Source organism: Vitis riparia, chromosome 14 (genome assembly GCF_004353265.1).
Source record: "Vitis riparia cultivar Riparia Gloire de Montpellier isolate 1030 chromosome 14, EGFV_Vit.rip_1.0, whole genome shotgun sequence".
NCBI classification, from domain to species: Eukaryota; Viridiplantae; Streptophyta; class Magnoliopsida; order Vitales; family Vitaceae; genus Vitis; species Vitis riparia.
The window spans coordinates 2,742,933-2,764,922 of record NC_048444.1 but is presented as its reverse complement, the minus strand read 5'-3'; the positions used below and the strand labels follow the sequence as shown (position 1 = coordinate 2,764,922).

The 21,990-nt window shown below is 34.8% G+C and overlaps 2 protein-coding genes across 3 annotated transcripts; both read right to left on the bottom strand.

Annotated features, from left to right (window-relative positions):
- Positions 1-54: 54 nt before the first annotated feature.
- LOC117930664 (DNA (cytosine-5)-methyltransferase DRM2) lies at positions 55-13,163 on the bottom strand. Of its 2 annotated transcripts, none has more exons than XM_034851297.1 (11): positions 13,034-13,163; positions 12,826-12,884; positions 8,918-8,958; positions 8,546-8,683; positions 6,361-6,463; positions 6,231-6,277; positions 4,666-4,803; positions 3,517-3,616; positions 2,053-2,153; positions 1,128-1,874; positions 55-911 (listed from the first exon to the last, which is right to left on the bottom strand). In XM_034851297.1, the coding sequence occupies exons 3-11, from the start codon at positions 8,918-8,920 to the stop codon at positions 477-479; spliced, it is 1,812 nt and encodes a 603-aa protein (XP_034707188.1). In that variant the 5' UTR covers positions 8,921-8,958; positions 12,826-12,884; positions 13,034-13,163; the 3' UTR covers positions 55-476. The 2 variants fall into 2 exon arrangements, with proteins under 2 accessions (XP_034707188.1, XP_034707189.1); XM_034851298.1 differs by having other exon boundaries at positions 12,826-12,858.
- Positions 13,164-14,982: 1,819 nt separating this feature from the next.
- On the bottom strand, positions 14,983-20,998 carry LOC117930665 (shaggy-related protein kinase epsilon). Its single transcript, XM_034851299.1, has 13 exons — positions 20,790-20,998; positions 19,330-19,533; positions 19,139-19,231; positions 18,432-18,491; positions 18,029-18,301; positions 17,503-17,577; positions 17,372-17,428; positions 16,497-16,637; positions 16,339-16,389; positions 16,123-16,218; positions 15,948-16,031; positions 15,446-15,548; positions 14,983-15,346 (listed from the first exon to the last, which is right to left on the bottom strand). Exons 2-13 carry the CDS (start codon positions 19,450-19,452, stop codon positions 15,264-15,266), a joined length of 1,239 nt encoding a protein of 412 aa, XP_034707190.1. The 5' UTR covers positions 19,453-19,533; positions 20,790-20,998; the 3' UTR covers positions 14,983-15,263.
- Between the last annotated feature and the right edge of the window lie 992 nt (positions 20,999-21,990).

The following is a 21,990-nucleotide window of genomic DNA, read 5'->3' as shown; positions in this document are numbered from 1 at the left end:
AGACAAATAAAGTGAAAAAAAAGAAATAAAGTTTGAAAATGCTGAATTAGAGAATATCAAAACTGATAATAAGGAAAAACCCAAACTACCAAGAAATGCAAATAATAGCATGCAAAGGGCAAGCAGAACTTTTATCCCAAGCAGCAAAGCCATTCTGAAAATGGCCAAATTATATTTGGACTTGTTACTCAACAATTTTGTCTTAAGGCCTGGCTGCAGAGAACTTTTATTGCATTGGCAATACAAGCTCAGTACTTATTGAGGAATAATATGGTCCACAGGAAGATGGGATGCCAGCTTGTACAAACCTCATCCAGCAGCCTTTCATCTGATGCTTCCTTTTCCAACAGTTCATTTTCCAGTGAAGCAAATAGAAACTTGAATCAACTACAAGTCATTCTTAGAGGTCATGTTACAATGTTTTTTTAAGCAAGAAAAAGAAAAGAAATTTGAATTAGAGGCAAGAACCTGGAAGGTTACTGATTTCTACCCATTATACACTTAACCAGGTCTAGAATTCGAAAATAGTCATAGAAAAGTGCAGATTCTTTACCCTCAAGTCCATCTCGGCTCACCCGGTTGCTGCCTGCAAGATTATTGCAGGGGCTCCCACCAACAATGAGATCAAATCCACCAAATGTGTGAATCAGCTGCTCCAGCCGATCACCGTTCAACTGCTGCACATCTGCAATGTCGACCAGAGTCCCCCTCTGATTTGTTTGCTCCCACCAGCTCCTGAGAATATTTCTGTTTGTCTCTGAAATCTCTACTGCCACAACATTCTTTAGAGGGATACCAAGCCGATGGAGAGCAATTTCTGCACCCCCAATCCCAGAGAAAAGGGATAAGAGAGTGATGCCACCTGGGAACATGTCTTTCAAAACCGAGAAATGGTAGGCCACTGTGTCAACCTGCAATAAATTAATCCTGTAAGACAACAGAATTTGGATTTGGGAATAACATGAAAATAAGGATTTGAGTTGCTTCCTCCCGTAAATGTAAAAAAAGAACATATTGAAGCATTCATCTCAACAATTCAGATAAAAAATATTCAAATGAATTATAGAGTCAGATATAGGAAAAACTTCATTGAGAAAATAACTGAGAAAAAGAATAAAGATGTCCACCTGGAATGAATTACCAAGTGATTTATATCTATCGGTCCTACTGATTCCACCTCCCCTTGTGTGGTTCTTTGGGAACCCCAACAGCATTTCTACCTCATCAGGTTCGAGAGGCGCCACTTTATTCCTTCCAACCCAGACCAAATTCCATTTCCTGCATTCGTCAAGAACATACTTCTGGACACTCATAGGTGGCACACCGTCCCACTCTTCAAGGGCCTTGCGGATCCTATCTGTCAGCTTTGCACTCCCAACACATGTCTGTATGCAATTTAATTTTGTTCTTGTGTCCCATGATGGCCACCATTTCCTGGTTAAGGGTAAAGCTTCGTATATGGTTAGTGGAGGGAGCGGAAGAAGAGGAAATCTGTTTAGAATTGGAAGATTGTGAATATAGCCTCTTTTCCTTGCAGTAGCACAGAAATACTTTGAATCAACAAATTCCGGTTCAACATCATATAAGAATCTTGAGATAGTACTCCAAACTCCTTTGGGAGCAAGTGCCACATTTTCATAATAAAAGTAAGGAGGCCCAACCGCTGCCTCTGGAAGTGTTCTATGAAATATAGGACATGGTTCAGCAGGGACCCCAAACCCAACCATTGGATTTGGAAGGCGAATTGGTTCATCATCCTCATTCCGGAGTTTCTTTTCATACCCTCTCTGTTTTTTCCTTTCCCACAACCGATAGTCAAGAAATTTCCTCTTCTTTTGCTTATTATAATCCTTGTATAGATGCTTTGGTCTTGGCTGTGAAAATAGAGAAAAGTAAATTATCTGAGATGAAAACTACTGATCAAACAAAAAAAAAAAATCACAAAAGAAGGGAATCCAACCCAGAATCCCATTACTTATTGTATTTGCTTTATAAGAATATGAACACAGCTTTCTACCCTTATTTTAAGAAATGGTAAAGAGAGGATGTCACCTTTTCTTCATCAGATAGCTCTCCTAGATCAGCATCTGCTGCCTTTGATATTTGAGCAGCAGATATAAAATCTGTTAGCTCCACGACTGAGGAGTCAGGACCTGCAATGTTTTAAGCAGACTTAAATATGTATTGGAAATCACAAAAAGAGAAGGTTTTCACAATCAACTAACAAAACCTAAACATCAGTAGGAATGAATCAAGTCCACACATATTAGTCCCTTATGAGGGTTTGGTTTCACAACACAGAAAACTAGGTTATCCGGTTAATTTGGTTGATGAGCCCATTAATCTATGACAGGGCTTGTAGAAAATAATGGTGTTGCCATGGAGCTTTTGCATTCCTAGAAACATAACCAAATAACTTTCATCCCCCCAAAAAATGAGTCACTCATCATGGGACACCAATATCTGAAATTGCTTGCCATCCAGTCCCACTTTTTGGCTAAGTTGAATCATTCATTTTAGACCACGGAAGAGAAAGAAGTCAATAACAGAAAAAGCAGGTGAGAAATTGCCAATTGAACAAGATTCACTCACAAAAAAAGCTTTAAACACCTCTAAAGACAAGCTCATAGATTGACCCAATATAAAAAGTTTATTGAATCATTTTAATCCTTCTCCTATGTCAAGCCCTCTCCTCTATCAAAGCAGACTTTCGCCAGAAAAGATCAGATCTACTGCTGACCCAAACCTAGGCAGATGCAAGTTCGATTACCAATTACAGCATGTAACATCAAGACACAGATAGGTTTTCATTAGCAAACCGGGTGGAGTTAGTGCACTATTATTCTTGCTTTTCATTATACTTCTTTAGGCCTCTTTGCTTCATGCAGATTCACAAGGTTCAGTCCAGGTATCCGAGGGCTGCATCCCCTTTGTGGTCATTAATCTTCTACTTCTCTTTATATTGTAAAACACATTACAGTATATACCGTGATGTGATAATACACATAACAATACATACCTCAAATAAAGTAGTATGAAGTTCTATACAATTCTCAGTTGATAATACACCAAACTCCCTAAGAAAAAATTAATATGCTGTCCTTGAGGACTGGCTCAAGGGGCAAGAGATTGGGGGGGGGGGGGGGGGGGGGGGGGGAGGGGATAAGGCAAAGGGGGATGCGGTTGGTTCCAGGTTCAAGTTGTAGTGTGTGTGTGTGTATCAAAAAACTAAAACAAAAAAATGTAACACTAGACTACAATGCATCAAGACAGAATAATTTTCTTATAGCTATCAGGATAAAATAAATCATCATCAAAATGGACAACAATAAAAATGAAAATATTCACGGGTGGGCATGATGAGGATCTAGGTTTGATTCCATGTACCAAAAAGAAAAAGAGAAAAAGTTACCCAAAAAGGAAAAGAAAAAAACAGGAACAAAATTCACTTTCAAACATGGTTTGCACAAAGACATGCTACACCACTGTCAAATCAACATAACTCTAACCACGCACCACATCTGTCCATGGCAATCGAAGCTTCTTCTACTGTGTACCCCATGTCCGCTAAGAACAACAATTTCTTTTCCTTGTCAGACAAAGAATTTATATTTTCCTGAAAGAGAAATCAATTAGGTATGTGCTCAATCACATAAAACAGGGTAAAGCAAACATTTCAACATAAAACTACAAAAGCATGTAAAAGAATAAATTTTTTTTGTAGTAAATAAGTCTTGTTCTTCACAGCTTAATGTTACATTTGGTAGCTAACTAACCAGAGAGAAAAGATAAAAAAGAAAGACTCAAAATTACAGTTTCGGATATTTTGATTCGCAAGAAATTGAAATGAACCACTCAATTAAATCTTCCACAATAATTAGCTAAGTGAAGTTCTTTATTTTCTTGGAATTTAAAAAACTAAAAAGAAAAATTCCTAACTCTTTTTCCATTTCTTTTCATCAGTTTGCTCAGAAAATAGAGGAAAAGAGAACACTCCCATGAGGAATACGGAACCTAGAAAACATCAAACAAGACCTTCAGGTCTATCAGGGGCGGCATAAACACTACAACTCATGTGGTAACCAAAGGAAAATAACACAATTTTATAAATTCATTTTCTTCTCTTCTTCAGAAAGAGGCGGCACTGGATGCATGTTGACGTACATCAATAATTACAAAATCTAAAATTTAATCTAACAAAAGCATTGAATAAGGTACATACTTCAAACCAAAAGCCTGTTTAAGATCGCCTTGGTGGATTAAGAATGCATACACAATGACTAAAAGATCACCAGTGAAATAGTTTCTTTTCCTTCATTTACATCACTTTTACCTCTTGTTGTGCACATGCCAAATGAATAAAACTAAATGAAAGCACAAGATCCAATCACCATGAAGCAATGCTCCTATAACTAAAATGTGGTGCAAATTTACTCGTCTGAGAAGAAGAGGCCTTGCACTCTCTTCATCCTCATGAGCATTTGTTCTTTCTCCAACAAAACTTGGATCCTTCTTGTTCCATGAACACACACACACAACTGCATGTGCATGCATGTGCACAACTTCCAAAGAGGTTTTCCCTTGATCTAAACATATTCATACAATAGCTCCAAAGAAGTTTGCTAACCAACTGATAAATGGTAAATGAAAAACAATTTTAGCTACCTGATTTTCATGACAACTATCAGTATCTGAGAAATCATCAAGAAAGCTCTCGTCATAATCTGAAGAGCAGTTATCAGAGACAACTTGTGGCTCTGCTTGAGGGGAGTTTTCAAGTTCTTGAGGACAGTTCTCAAGAGCCTGCAAAAAATAATAATAAAACAACATGAGTGCCAAGAATATATTTCTTAAAACAAGAATAGAATCCTAGTCACTTATTCAAGTTATGAAAGGTGAAGTTCCCAAACAAGCTCAATGATTCTGCAGAAAGCCCATTTTTTTGGATAGGCAAAAGAATGATTTATTTAAAATGCTGCTCAAATAGGGACAGAACCCAAGAACACAGGAACTATACAAAGGTTGCCAAGGGTGAGACACAGAAAAGATATTACACTAGTATGACCCCACCCAGTCCACAAAATCATACACGAATGAGCATCCCATTCCCACCCAAAATCTGGACCAAGAAAAGCATGTTCAAACAAAAGAATCTTTTAACAATTGAATTGGCTTCTTCATGCTTTAAAAAGTTACTGTTTCTCTCCTGCCAAACTGTCAAGAACAAACACAATGGGGCAAGCCAAGGATAAAAAAATCGGGTTTTGATGGATATATTGGTAACTCAATTTTACGGATATATCGAGATATTCAGGTGGATATTTTGATACAAAATATCGGTAAGGTAAAAATTGATCAAAACTCGTGAAAATGTTGGGAAAAACATTAAGAAACGATATAAAAAGTAATAATAAACATTTTAAAGTTGTTTTGTTGAAGAAATTGATATACGTATAACATAATTTGTTATATTTGACAATGCTATAAGTATGTTGACCAGAAATATGATATTTGTAAATATACATTCATTATTAAGCTTCATTAAATACTATTCGAAAATAATATTGCAACATTTGATTATAACATGTTTAATTTTAAAATATATTTAATATTAAAATTATGACCTATTTAATTCAAATGAATTCAATGATATAAAAAAAATACCTATTAAAAAAATTATTATTATTTTTATAGATAGACCTATTAAAAAAAATTAGTATGATAGTTTTTATATTTTGGTAATTAATTAATTAAATTTAAAAATAAAATAATTAGGGGTTACTTTTTTTTATCAGTAAATGAAAATAGTCTTGAAGAGTGCCAACAAGGGATGCACCAAAGTACACACGATGTATATACAATAGTTGCCAAAAAACACCAAAAAAGGAAGATAACAAAAAACTACTCCCTCCCTCAAATCGAACCCAACTAATCAATGAAATCAATTATGGACATCAAACTTTCACCTATAAACAGTTCGGTCCAGGTTAACAAGTTACATAAAAACAAGAATTTCAGTCCTTGAACAGAAAGCTCCATATTCTCAAAAGAGAGCACTCAGCAGTTGTAATATAATCCAAGTAGCACAATTTCAAAAAGGTAGTATCTAGCCACATCATCTAAAACCATCAGAACTAGGAAGACCAAACATTACAGTATCATCTACATAATAGGAAATCATATCACAATTAAATCAACTACAATGTCTAAAAGAAGGCAGAGTTACTCACCGAGTATGTGAGGAGATACTCCAATATGGAATCTGTGTTTCCTTCCCCTGGACATTTATCAGAAGAGCATTGTAGATTAAGCTCTCAAGGTAAAAACTGTGGTCAAAATGAAGTAGCAGAGTGCTTTTACCATCTTGCTCTATTGCTTTTACAACCATTTTTTCAGAAAATCCCATCCCTATGAAATGGTTTATCAACTTGGAGTTGGAAGGCCGCCCTGTTGATGAGCTTGCCTTGAAGCATAAAAGAGGGGAATAAGAATAAGTTATAGGATTGATATATACGTGCGTGTGTACGGCAAGATAGAAAAAGTTTCATGTGAAACAACGAGAGAAATCAAAAGGAAGAAAAAATAGACAGAATGAACTGATAGAAAAAACGCATTTTTTATCTGAACATTCATTGATATATATTTAAAAATACAAATGAAGAATGAAGAATCCTTCCAAAATTTACAAAATCTAATCAAAAGAAGAGATAGAGAAAAACCTATACATAACCAAAGTACCCTACACAACTATACAAGGAGAGGCAACTCAATACTCCACACAGGGCTAACCATTTCCTACAGAATGACCTAAATCAAAGCTCCTCTCTTTACAAAAAAAATCAGCAACATTATTAGTAGAACAAGGAAACCAAGAGAAATACAGTCTAAGACACATACAACAACTAATATTTGACGAAGCCACCCATCATACCTCCAAGGCCCTCTTTCTAATTTAGTCACCCAAGATAATAATATGGCAGAGTCCCCTTCCACCTATAGGTTAGAAAGGCTAAGAGCCATGGCTTGTAGCAAGCCCTCTCAAGGGCCTAAAATCTCTAAAAAGCTCTAACCACAATACCATTGATCTCTGATCAGCCCTCATATTCCTAATTACCCTGGGTATCCCCATAACACACCCATCAAATTTTAATGAACCCACTGAAGGAAGAACCCAACTAAGGAGCAGTTTCCTTTTTAATCCCTTTGATTTCTATACCTTGTTAATCCTTTTGAACCCAACTAGCCATCCAAAAACACATTGAATAATCACTGGTTATCAGCTATTGCTCAAAATAATACCTGGTTTTTCTTATTATTGAAACTGAAGCAGAATTAGGGCCCATTAGAAGGGTTTCTATATGTCAATCGTTCATTGTTTTTGAGAGAGATGAAGGTTACTGTAAAAGCCCAAAAAAAAGGACCAAGCCCTACATGGAATATAGGGCATTGATGGCATCATGCGCAAAACTTTATTGGGAAAAAAAAAATGCCAGCATTCATGCATGTTCTGAATATGTGGTAGCAGATGGCTTTGCCTAAAGAGAATCATAATCAAGGTTAGTAACTTCTTTATCAATGGGGTCAACCTCTCTTTGAACATTGGAGCATTTGTCTTGATTGTTATTGGTCTACAATTGAAGAAATTGTAATTTATTATTCAGTTATGATAGGTCTATCTAAAATCATAGCCCAACCTGACCTGCTTTTTCATAGGGATAATGCATTTTAATTGCAGTCCTTCCCTCCCATGTTCTTTAGCCTCTATCATGGTTTTGATTTCAACATTTATACAAGGATGGGACTGAACCCCTAACCTTATCTTTTTGAAAAATTTAAAATCTAAATAAATGAACATGTGTAAGTTATTCTAGTACAACTCAATGTTTTTAAGTCATGGGACACTTAAATAACCAGCAAACATTCAACCCATCAGGGTAACCCAATTGGTCAGGACAAGTAATGAAAAGTGTGGTCTCAGTAAGTGGCACATGGTTCTAAGTTTGAATCCTGCCACTAATGATACACTGAATTTACCCGGTGCTGGTTGTTGCAGGGCGGTTAGCACCCCGAGGTTTGGGTCCCCATGGAGAGTCCTAAGGGATTGGCCATGGAAGGATCCCCGGTTATCAAAAAAAAAAAAAAAAACCAGCCAACATTCAGCAATTAGACTACCAAAGAAAAGGAACAGACAACTGCATGAAATTTCTACCAAAAAAAGGCCATGGTAGAATAGCATAAAGCTATAGGAAATGCAGGATCTTCAGACAACAACTTGTAAAATATAGTTCCCCACCATCAAAGGGCATTTTGTGCCAATATATAAACAAGACTCAGTTATGCACCAATATGTTAGTAAAATCTCCAATATGTGTTCATCAAATGTTTTAAAGATAGCACTAATCTCCAATGAAAAACAATTACAAATTTTACATCTTGGACTGTCTTTACAATAGTTTTCTCACCAATAAATTATCTAATACTGAAACTAAAAAATAATAAAGAAAGAAAGAAATAATTCCATAATAGATTGTGCTACAACATTTACCTCCCCTGAGGCAATGGAAGCTTCTCCACCAGGAATGATCAAAGTTGAACTAGAAGATGGAGGCAAGTTCTGAGTTTCTAGCTCATCATCGGTGTTCCAATCAATGCTGTCACTCTCTTCTCCAGAGATATTCCCATCCTAGACAAATTGGTAGATATCGCAATAAGAAAGAAAGTGGAATCACATTTTATAGGAATATATCAATTGTGATAAAATGATTTGCTTTCAGTGTATTGGCAGATTCACCAACTTTTCCCAAGCATACCAGTTGATTCAATTTAGAAAATCAGCAATTAATGGGTAACAGAAAAAGGGTGCCAAAATGAATGTATGGATGAAAATAAAATTAAAATGAAAAGAGAAAAGAAATACCATTTCTCAGCTATCAGTTTGGCCAAAGTTAAGGTTCCAATCTGTCCAAGAGAAACATGAAGAAATACACAAAGTTAAACCATAAAAGTAAGGAAGAACATCAAGGGCATTTGTTAAACTTTAAACACCCCATATGCTTCCTAGAAAAAGAGGGATCCAACAACTAATGGCTTTTAGCAAGAAACTGAAGAGGTATGACACTAGGATATTCTAATTAGAAAAAAAAAAAAAAGAAGAGAAAAAGATACCAGGATATTCAGATTATTCCAGAACACAGGACATTAGTTAGTTTCCATAGACAGCAGAATCTTTTCCCAAAAACATGGAAGCAAAGTTGAACTAGAATACTTCCTATCTTGGAAACCCAGGTCAGGTTGGAGTAGGTGGCATGTTTTAAGAACATGATAGAAATATTTTTATTTCTTGCTCTAAGCCTGTGGGCTATGTTGATGCCAATGCTAATAAAATAGAAATTTCAACCTTGTTATACGGTGTTAAGGAGGCTGCTATCCTTAAATTCAGGCAAGTGCAGGGTGGAGGAGACTAGAAAGACCACCCAGGATCCCTGATGCAGTGTAGTGAAAAGTTTTTGTGGCATTAGAAATCCTTGGCTAATTTGGACTAAGTTGCCTACTGCTAGATATTTTCCTTTTTCATTTTTACTCTTCCTAATATATAGGATTGCTATGTTTTTGGTGTTTTTTTTTTATGATAGGCAATAAAGAGTATATATTTAAAGACATCTAAAAGGAGGTGTACCAAGGCACATACAATGTATACAATAGCCGCTTAGGCTAATCAAGGAAAAAAAATGCAAAAAGGAATCTCTCTTCTTCCTTGAAGCTCAACCGCACTACAAAATCAATCATAGCCAAAGAATGGTTCTGCTAATATGTACATCTTAACTCAACATAAAATCAGATTTGGTTGCTTGGGCTGACTTCTTGGCATCATTAAATGTCCTTCTGTTCCTTTCTTTCCATAGAGTCCAAAATAAACACAAGGGGGTGGTGCTCAAAGCTTTTTCCCATTTCTTTCCAACAAATGAAAAAAAGAATCTCTCTCAATACTTGAATGTCAACCGTTATACAAAATCAATCATAGCTAAAGAATGGTCTTGCTACTCTATGTACATCTTAATCCAACACAAAAATACGGACATAAAATCATATTTGATTTTTTGGTTCGACTGCACATCATTTTTTTTTATAGATAATCCAACTGCGTGTCATCATTAAATGTCCTCCTGTTTCTTTCTTTCCATAGAGTCCAAAATAAACACCAGCACTCAAAGTTGTTTTCCACTTTTTGCCAACAAATGAACCATGTCAACTCAACAAATTCCATTTAACTGACGAGTGCATAACCCAAACCACTCCTAAAGTAGAGAGGATCAACCATTATAGCATTCTTGCTTTGGGACAATGAAGAAGCAATTAATCCTCCGACTCTTCCTTGCTTTTGCATAAGAAACATCTATTCGGCAAAAACTAGCCTCTCCTTTTGAGTTGATACTGTCAAAATTCTACCTCATGCCATTTCCCAAGAAAAGAAGCCTGCCTTCATAGGAACCCATGAGCACCATACTATGCTTGCTGGGAAAGGCTCTCTACCTCTCTGGTTTAAGGAGTCATGGAGGGAACTAACGGAGAAATTATCACACTTGGTGTTTAACTTTATGTTTTTATTTATTTAGATTTTTTATTCTTTTACATTTTCTATTTATTCTCATATTTGTCTTCATGTTTTGATTAAGATTATAACTGTTTCCCCATTCATTCTAGGACTATAAATTTTATAGATATCTATGACTAAATTCTAGAGATTATTGCTTAGTTGCAATATATATAGGCAAACACAAACTACGATAGAAAAGCACCTTCCAAAAAGGGTACACTCTATGTAAATAGGGGATATACAAGAGGTACACAATAAAGGAGCACCAAACTCCCCACCTAAAAAAAGGCCAGCGGAGCTAAACTAGCTATCTTCAGTTTAGATTATCAATGAACCCCAATAATGTACAACAATCCATATCCAGTTAAACTCTAGACCATTTCCAAAGGAATTTAATGAATATCTATTTTAGCTTTTGATCTAAATGTTTTTCACTGTAAAAAATTCAATCATTTCACTCTCTTCAAATGCACCAAAACAAGTATATAGGAGTCAACATCCAAACCTTCTTTCACTGCTTATCAGACCTCCCAACAAAAGATCTTTAACTGAGAAAGGAAAAACCATTGCACTGAACAATGCAAGCAACATATCCCATAATTGTTTGGATCTATTGCAATGCATTAAGATATGATAGGCCAATTCTTCACCAGTTTTACAAAGATTACACCTGTTAACCTGCATGTATCCTCTTGTCATGAGCATATCAATATGAAGATTTTCCCCAATACTGCCTCCCAGGCAAAAAAAAAACATGTTCTCAATGGGGCACCAAAACCCCACACTCATTGAACAGGAAACAGAATCCTCTCCTCATTACATAAGGAAGAATAAAAGGATTTCACATGGAATAACCCTTTAGTTTCCTCTTTCCTATGTAAAGAATGCCCCACTGCTCCTTGAACTATCACAATATTTGTAAGCTCAAAAACTAGCCCATTTCCTCCATTTCCCAGTGTAGAAGTGGCTAGAAAAATGAAAGGGCCAACGGCCACCATTTGCCTCTAACTTTCAGAAACCTGCTACTCCAATACTTCTGGAAACTGCCAGGCTAAACAACATGGTTAAGATCTTTTTCAAGGGTCTCTTCTCCACCTTTTATCTGACTAGAATAACAAAAATCGAAGCTCTCAGGCCGAACACTTTTCACCCAATCCTAATTTCTTTCCAAATTGCCACAACAATGGTTTCTCTCACCTCTTGAGTGCACTAACCTCCATCAACCTTTACATGATCTTCTTTTCTAGGGTTGATTTTAATTTATTTGGCAAAACATTTAGTAGAAAATTCAAACATCTAGTGTTGTTTTTACTGTCCAAACATGAATTCAGAAAAAAAAAAAAAAAAAAAAAAAAAATCTGAACCAAATTCAAGCAAACAAAAAAAGTACACAGTTTTCTCATCTAGAGATTATTACAGCCAATGAGACTGGCATTTCACCATTTTACACAAGTTCTCATGACCATCCACTTCAAACTTAATTTGGTCCATAGTGGAGATCTGCCCTGATGATTGATAAAGCTTACTCACACATTTCATCTCCTTCATTGATTATGAACCTTCTTTGAAGACCATTTAGGCCAGCACAAAAAAGAAATTGTTGGTGTTTTAATTCAAAATTGAAACCAGGTAGGAGCCACATTGTGATCCAAAAGTTTTCTTGATCAGAAAACTAACCTCCCTTTTTCTTTCTTGGCTCCAAGCACCAAAAATTTCAACCTAATTAGATACTGTCCGAGCAATGGTTATATTTCAACACAGTCCTTCAGCCTTATTATTCTGAGAAAATTCAGCCCCTCTGAAGACCATTAGACTCTAACTTCAACATATCAAATCCAGAAAAACCTTAAAATATTAAATAAATAAATAAAAACCCTAAACCCTGTTTAAATGATGAGAAACATAAATGAAACAACCACAAAACATCACCAACAGAACTACTATGACACAACAAAGAGACTCCAAACCCCAGTTTGGTCAAGGACGAAATGCACGAACAGAAAAGAAATCAAAATTCCGAAATCTCGGACTTCCCATTATCCGTAAAACCAGAACCACAAAGAAAAGGAAAAATTTGTCAAAAATTCATTTTCCTTTCCTTCTGTTAGCTTTCTCAGAAACCAAACAACAAGAAACAGCTTCAGTTAAAAAGAAGAACAACGATACAGACAAGAACCAATATTTCAAATAATGAACAAACAGAATCAGCTCAATAACAAAAGCAAGCTCACCTCACTGTAAAACCAAACCGTCTGATCCCAAACCTACATTCAATAATCACGATAATGTGCTTCGTTTGTGCAAAAAAACAAACATCTCAAATAGTGAAAAAGAAAAGAAAAGAACAGACAATCAAGACTGTTCGGACAAAATGAAAAGCTTGGCCAAAAAAAAATGCTAGAAGTGAAGGTCAAAATTGAAGAAAAAGCAGAGAAAGACCATGCATGGAGAGGATGGAAAATCCAGAGCGAGAGTCTAGAGAGAGATTGGGTTGCCGGTGGGAGTCGAGGAATCCGTGAAATAAAACCGAGAAGCGCTGAGAGAGAGAGAGAGGAGGAATCGCACTTTAGAGCGCGAGGAGACGGAGCCCTTTTTCTTCAGAAACGGTCCATTAAACACACCAAACACTACGCGCCACGGTCGAAATTTCATTCTACTCGCTGTGTTCTCGCTAAATTTCATAAATACTTTTAATTTTATAAAATTATTATTATAAAAAATTTATAAGCAATTTCAGTTTAAATAATTGAGTCATATCAGCCGTTCAAATAATAATTCTCCCTTAAAATCAATGCGACTTGAGTTAAGTTTTTCAAATTTATTTATTCAATTATGGAGAGTATATGAAATTTTCATACTCGAGAGTGTATAACATTGCTCATTATTTTATGCAAATCTGACAAAGAATTCCGTCCTTGTAAAATTGGGAATTTTCTTTTTAAATTTTTAGGAATTTTAAAATCTTGTGGGCATTTAAGGTGTGATTGGATGTGAAAAAATTATTAAAATAAGGGGGGTTATTCTACCATATATAACGCATCATATATTTTGATCTCATTCTCTAGTCTCTTCCAATAAGGATTGGACACGTGTAGAGGTTATTCTGTAATAAAATGTTTTACTTTTTGATCGTTCAAGACGAAGTTTAGGAATGGTAGTGGATAATCACAAAATTTAATTTTCAACATTCATATAAGTGAATTACATCATGGTGAGACGAGGAATCGCCTTCTAACAAAAATGCTCGCCCTTGACCGCTTCCTAATTTTAGGGCAGATGCGTTCAGGGGCAAAGGAAAAGGCTAGATGAAAAATGGACATCCTGTTTTGGAAAATGGCTCCTGATATCAACGTCTTTTGCCCGAAGTATTGCTAGTTTTTAAAAAACAAAGCCCCCCCTCAGTAACACTCTACACATTTTTCTTGAATTGAATTTGGATTAAATATGATCTTATTCAAATTAAATTCAAATCCTAATAAATAAATTATTTTTATAGAACAAGAAATTGACCTAATTATGTTCATTACTCTAATAAATAAGTTCATACATAATTTATTTAAAATATGATTCTAAATAAATAAACTAATTAACTTATAAACATCTTTGATTGAAAAAATTGTTAATCAAAATTATGCACACGAATAAAAAAAATTAAGAAAAACATAAGATTTTAATGTGATTTGATGATTAATGTCATCCTTATATTTATAAAGTGCACTAAAAGCCTGTTTGATAATAATTCTAAGAAGCGCTTTTGATACTTTTAATACTTGAAAATTTTTATCATTCAAATGTTAAAAATATTAAAAACACTTTTTAAAATTACTCACAAACGCACTCTAAGAGTGCGTTTAATAATAATTTTAAAAAATGTTTCTAATATTTTTAACACTTGAAAATTCTTATTTTTCAAATATTAAAAATGCTAAAAACGTTTTCTGCAATTATTGTCAAACACTCTTTAACACTCAATAATCCACTAATAAAAAAAATTACAATAATAAAACTCTCAAATAAAACCCTCTCAATTACTATCGCATCATCTACGAAACAAAATCATAAAACATAAAATGATTAAATATACAATAAGAACTCAATCCCCAACGTCAGAAGAAAATAAAAAGATAAAAAAAAAAACGACAACAACAACAAAACTAATCTTGGCTTTACAGTTCAACAAAATTAATCATGTTTAATTTTTATAATTGAAAAACCTTCTGCCAAACCTTGTGACTCTCCATGACCATCCAAACATCAAGGTGACATCCAACAACAACCAACACCAAATAAATTCAAGGTTTAATAATTAAATCATATTTAGATTTATATTTTTAATCCAATTATCATTCAAATCGTGTTTGAATCCACCTGTTTAATCCAATGTATGCTTTAACACAAAACAAACTCGAATTGCCACCCCTGCTGCATTTGATCCTGGAAAGATGCTAAGCAAGCTAGCTGTGTACACTCGACTGAAAATAATATGAAGATTACAAAAGATCCACTTAGCGCTGTTTCGATACGTACACAGCGAGCGATGATTCATCAGTTGGAAGTGTTTGTCGAAATAAAAAAAAAAACAAACAGGGGGTGTTTCTAATTTTCAGAGAACATGCAAGACAAACATGGAACACAGTTACAGTTACACCATAACATTGAAGATAGATGTTTAGAAGCCTAGGAAGGGGCACTGCTTTCGAGCATGTTCTGGTATCAGTTTGGCCAGGAGTTCCAGAGACGCTCCCTTCAGCTCTGTTAATGCAGCATGCATGATCATTCAATGTGTTATCATCGTATCAAATTACACGATTGGATAGACAGGTACGAAAGGGAAATGAAGAGAGAATGAACCTTGAGGCTTAAAGTTGAAGAGAGGAGGCAATGGGCGGCCATTGGGGAGACGGGAATTTTGGTCGCGCAGTTCATCGAAGAACGGGTGAATACAGGCCTCCAACTGCAAAACAGTCATAAGAAGTGTAATTCTGATTTATAGATCTACACTGTAACCAGAAGTCAGGATAAGCTGCAAAGAATTCGGCTCTTTTTTTTTTTTCCAAAAATAAAAATGATAATAATAAGTGGGTTCATTTTGATTATAACATTTGAAGTGAATCTGTTTTCATGCATGATACCACATTCTCAAGTACATCAAAGTGACAATGGTTATCAGTAATGTTTCCTTTTTCTGTAATGGTGGTGGCCAGTGTTCTACAGGACAGAAAACAAAACAGACTAGATGTTTAGACACCAGTGGTCCATATCAAAGACAAAATTTCACTAGGCAAGCTAACTTTATCCACATTTTATATTCTGCAGCAAGGAGATTACAGGGTGGAAGGTCAGAAATACTCACAGCAGTGCACCTTAGATTTGGAGAGTATTGAAGAAGTCTAGAGACAAGATCTACTGCTTCTGGGGGCATGCGCTTGTGAAAAATCTGCAAACAAGAGAACATTTTCAGATAAATTCGATACAAAACCCAAAAGCATCAATTATTGAAATGGTCGGTATAGAAATCAAGAGCTCACCTTGTGCCAGGGGTGAGCCTTGATTTGTGGGAATTTAAACTCAGTATAGTTTGGATTCATACACTTGATTTCCTCACGAGTTGGTGTCCCAAGTACCTAGTAGATAACAATATCAATTCAGCAGGTTCCACAAAGAAAGTGATTGAAGGATGATTTCAGAGCTCAGACAAAACATTAATATTGTTTCTCTTGCATACAAGACTCAGAAAGTTTTACTTTGATTATCTCAACAAGCTGATCAACTCCGCTTTCACCTGGAAAGAGAGGCTGCCAAGATTCAATTGGCCAAAAGGAAAAGAACAGAAAACATCAGTGGTCTTGTTCATTCATCGCTATACATCAAGTAAAAGACCAAATTCTAGCTCATAGAATACCTGTCCAAGAAGCAGTTCCGCAAGGACACAACCTACAGACCACATGTCAATTGCAGTTGTGTACTCCGTTGCACCAAATATGAGTTCTGGTGCTCGATAATAACGAGAACAAATATATGATATATTTGGCTCACCTTTAACCTGTTATAAAAGATGGATCAGAAGCAATTCATGCATTACATATGAAAAGGTCCAGGAAATTATATTTACTGATAGGTAAATAAGGTGCTAAGCCAAAAAGGCTGCATTCCAAATACACAAAAGGTTTAGATAATTATATTACAAGTAATATCATGGCAATGGCCCAAAAGAACAAGGAGAAGGGAATAAAAGGGGCAAAACTAGTAAGGCTATCAAAGCATACATCCAAAATCAGATACACCAATTCTAGATGTGTTGAGGGTCAAGAACTACAAATGGATCTAAACACATGCCTTCATCAATGCACCTTAAAGACAAAACAGGCACAAGAATGAACAGAGGTCCAAAACATGTGCAAAGGGAATGTGTGATCTAGTGTGCACTCATCCATATAATGCTCTAAGCTAAACACACCAATCCTACTTCAAGAAATTTTTGTCATTTTAATGCATGGTTTTCGAAATCTACAAAATTCTAAAGACAGAAGGAGAAAATAGACATGGTATGAGAAAATATAATCCCAATCATCTGGATGATCCCTTTACAATATTGTCTCAGGTGATTAATGCCATCAATTTGTTGGTATTTATCAGGTAACAGTCATATTACTCTTACAGTTCAAGAAATGGCAGCTTGAACATTAAATTCAACTTTCTTATCACAACTTCACAAATAAACCTGTCCAAATGTTTGGCATTAGGAAATCAATACACCCTAGCAAGTTGACAACCCACCAGAACTTTTGCACTCCCAAAATCACATAGCTTGAGCTGATGAATATGGGGATTAACCTGTAACAACAAATTTTATTGGTCAAAAAAATTCAAGCAGAACATGTGAAGAACCATGAGTTTCAAATACAAACCAATAGATTCTGTGGCTTAATATCTCTGTGGCACACTCCTACAACCCCATGAATGTATGCCAAAGCTCTACAAATCTGCAAATTTCAAGAGTTATAAAACACAAGAATGAGCATATTGTGTTAAAATATGCTAATAAGATATCCTCTCTGCACCATCTTGAGGTTTGAGCTTACCAGATGCCATTTTGTATTTCACATTTAATTCTGAAAGAGGGTTTCATTAGAGCAATTAACATCATGTGCAAAAAGATAAACAATACCAGAAAATAGAAAATTCCTAGACTTCTGACGATTTATCCCAAATGAAGGCACAACCCATAAGAAGTGAGACTCTAATGCACTTCCTATTTTAAAATGACTATCATATTATCATGTTTTGCCTCTTTTACATTCTGTTAAACAGCTAGCGAAATTGATGCTCAAACTCTACATATGTATAAAATTGATACTCACACTCTAAACATGTACCAAAATACAGAGCAGAGTCTTGGGGAAAACAATTGATTATCTGATCTTAGCATCACACCTGGTATGTGTAGAGTTTGACATATATCAGAGGCATCCGTTGATTTGCCCTGCTATAGTGTTTAGCCACACGATAAACCGTCTCAGGTACATATTCAAGCACCAAATTGAGATAGAGTTCATCCTTGTCCGTGGTTGAAAAGAAGCAGTGTTTGAGAGAGACAATATTTGGATGGTCAAGAAGACGCATTGTTTGCAACTCACGGTTCTTATATCTCTTATCCTGTAAAACCTTCTTGATTGCAACGGTTTCTCCAGTTTCTAGGCACTTAGCCTGTAAAGAAATATAATTGAAGCCAAAAAGTAATAATATTTCAGAATGAAGAAATGCCAGAATTATTAGAAATGCTACCAAAACATCAGCTTCTAAATAGATGGTTTGTAATTTGAATTTAAACTATCACCTGAAATACAATTCCAAATGAACCCTGTCCAACAACACGCTCTGCCATGTAACTTATGGTCTGAAATACAAATCAGAAAGAATTTAAAGCTAAACAACTTTAGTTTGTCTAATATTGAGTCATAAGATGCATCAATGCTACCAACTTGTATTGGTTTCTGCACAACTTGACTTAGCTAGGAAAGAGGAGTCATGCAATAGAGAAGTAATGAAGAGTGCCATAAAAGTCCAAATAACAAATAGAATACTGATTTTCATTATTTCTCCTAAATCTATCGTTCAGCTTCTATGTTACATGTTCATCCCATTCAGCCACTTCTTATCTAAAATTGAAACCAAGCAACCTCAACTCTGTAAAACTTATTGGTAGATGTCCATTATTTTATATTTATTTATAACATAGAAAGAAAATCTCTATCTCATCTTATGACATTGTATCAACATTTTGTTCTTTTGATATTTTACTTTCCAGAAAAACCAGTTTGATTTTATTCCTTTTAACTCATTATTTCAAAATAAAGAACTCGAGGTTTGTGGTCAATCTCACTCCAATGGAGTTTTTTCCGATTATTATCAGAATATTTTGTTTCAAAATGAATATTTCATACATACATACATACATATATATATATATATATATTCTCTCTATTCCACAACCCAACCATAATCAATCCAATGGTTCCAATTACAATGATTTCACAAATCTACCTGTTTGGGTTGACCATTTCTACCACCTATAGTTGTTACAATAATATGCCCTGTCTCAGTTCCATTTCCATCGACCACTGTTGCTTCCATTTCCTACCACAAAAAAAATTGTCAACAGAAAATGGACAGAACAAAAGAATTAAGTATAGAAAACCTTCAAGTTTTGCTCTCAAAATTTGTGAGAAGACAACCTTTTCAACCTTGTCATCCCTGATCTTCATTTCATTGATTTCTTCTGGCAGCTTATCAACAAACATTGTGTTGCCACTAGGTTTTCCAACCGCCGAAGCAGGTGGAATGCCAGCAGAAGCCATATAGGTGAAGAGCAACAGAAGCAAGATGTTTGCACTTTCTTAAAAGAGGCAATCAATATCAAAGAGAATCAATTTAACAACCTAAACAAAAAATTGGAAAACTATAGATTAGACATCATGAAATATAACAATATCAACAATTCAATGCAATATGAAGAAAAAAACCACAGTTAAATGCACATATAACATCATAGAAATCCTTCAACTCAACAAACTTGTCACCACTAGTTGATGCATGCCATAGTTATGAAGCTTCCAAACCAAAGATCAACACATCTAAAATTCCCATATCAGCAGAATCCTAACTGACTCCAATACAAACAATAGGCGAAGTGAGGTTTTAACTCCTTGTTACGATAAAACACAGAATTCTTGTCTTTTTTCTTCTAAAATTAGACCAACTAAAGATAAGCCCATGCGCATCTATCAGGCCCTCAAATGTCAGCAAATAACTTAAGCCAAAATAGCTTAATATCCATTTAAGGACAAGTATAAGAGTTCAACATAGTTGAACCTGTCAAAGAATAGAGAAATATTGGAAGATATTCATTACAAAAATGGAGCATTTCCATCCTTCACTTGATCTTTGGTAAAACAAATTAGCTGATATTCCGGTAGGAAAAATAATTGCAGTCATTCAAAACTTCGTTGCTGAATTTAAGCTGGGGCAAAAGTTTAAATTATTAAAATTTCAATCAGATACCAGGAAGTGCACCAGTAGCAACTTCATAGCGATCACCAAAATTTCAGAAAAGAGTTTGGCAACTGAAAATACCATGCGAAAAGAAAGACAAAGAAGTTTACTAATCTTTCTCCATTTCTTATCATATTAGCAGTGCTCTTGTTCCCTTTTTCTTTGTGTGAATCTAAGTGTAAATAGCTTACGACATTTCCGGTAAGGTAACGACGCAACCATCACTCACATTCTGTCATATAAAAGGCTATCATCAATTCATCATTTCTCTTCCCTCCAATGATAAATCATTAGGCATTATAACAGACGCATTTCTCTGATTTAGGAGACTAGTCACTACATTACTGAAGCAAACTCACGAAGACAACACGGTGGGCACAAAGCTCTCACCAGAACAAAACCAATAACCGCAACCGTCTGTTTGGTTACTGGAAAAACTGAGTAAAAGAAAAAGAGGACATTGAAGTAAATCAAATGGTAGCATTAGCTTCAGTTAAGTAGAGGCTCTGCCATTCTCCTACTATATCATAATCCAAAACTCCAATCTGCATTTTTCTTTCTTCTCCCCTTTCTCAGCAACCAAATGGAGCACTTAACCCTAAAAACGTCGACACCAGTTAAAAGACGACTTGAAGAGGCGTACCTGTAGCTATAACTCCCTCACATTTTGCAAAATCAATCGCTAGTTTCGAAGCATTCCTTCCAAACAGTGTGAACAGAAAAAGAGAGAAAACCCTAAGAATGTCTTTCAGCGAGAAAGCGAGAGAAAACGAGTCTTGGAGTTTCAGAGATCTTTCCTACGGTTTTTGACTAAACGAGACCCCCTTTCTCTCTGTTTCTGGTTCTGATTCTGATACACCAGAGCGGACCCCAAACAGTTTTGTTAAATTCACTTAAGAGGCAGTTCTGAGGTCCGTCCTTGCAAGTGGTTCTGAGTTGAAACGTGGCAGTCAGTGGTTGGATGTCTCAGAGACCGGCTGTTGACTGGAGACCCGCTTAGAGCGATGTTTAGCTTGAGGGTGCCATGATTAATGTTTTTTTAAAAATACAAATTAAGAATATGTAACATTTTTTTTTCTGAAAAAAATAAAAAATATTTTAATATAAGAAAAAAAATAGCATTTCGTATAAAAAGTTTCTGCCTCATGGAAATTGATACCAAAAGAATAAAATAAAAATTAAAGATAACGATTTGTATGCTCTATGCCACATTGGAATTCGTGTCTATGTGGCACGTACTGTTATGTTATTTTATTTTATTTTTTCTAGTATAAAAATGCATTATAAAGATAAAATATCAGGAGATATGTAGAATATCATAAATAAATAAAAATGTAATTTTATTAGTGAAAATATGGTTACAAATAATAACCAATTCAATTGAAACTCTCAAAATTATTTATAAGTAAAAATACTATTGGTATATTTAAATACATGTCTTCTTTATATCTTAAGATTTTTACGGGATTTAGCAAATAAGGACTACGACAAAATGGTTGATCTAAAAAAATTTGAGGTATGGTAAAAAAAACATAAGGATTTTTTAAAGAAATGTCACATAAGATACTCATTGTAATATGTCAAGTGGATAAATTTATGTTAGGAAAAGCTTAGGTTATATTTGGCTCGGGGAAAGTATTAAGGAAATAAAAAAGTGTTAAAGAATGTGATTTTTTCATGTTTGGTTTCATAATGAAAAAAAAAAAAATCAAATATAATTAAAATTTATATATTTTTAAATTATTTAATATTTATATGATAAAAAAAAAGTAAAATAAGTTTGAAGAAACATATAATAACAATTTATTAAAATTAAATATATTTTTTATTTTTTATTTTTATTT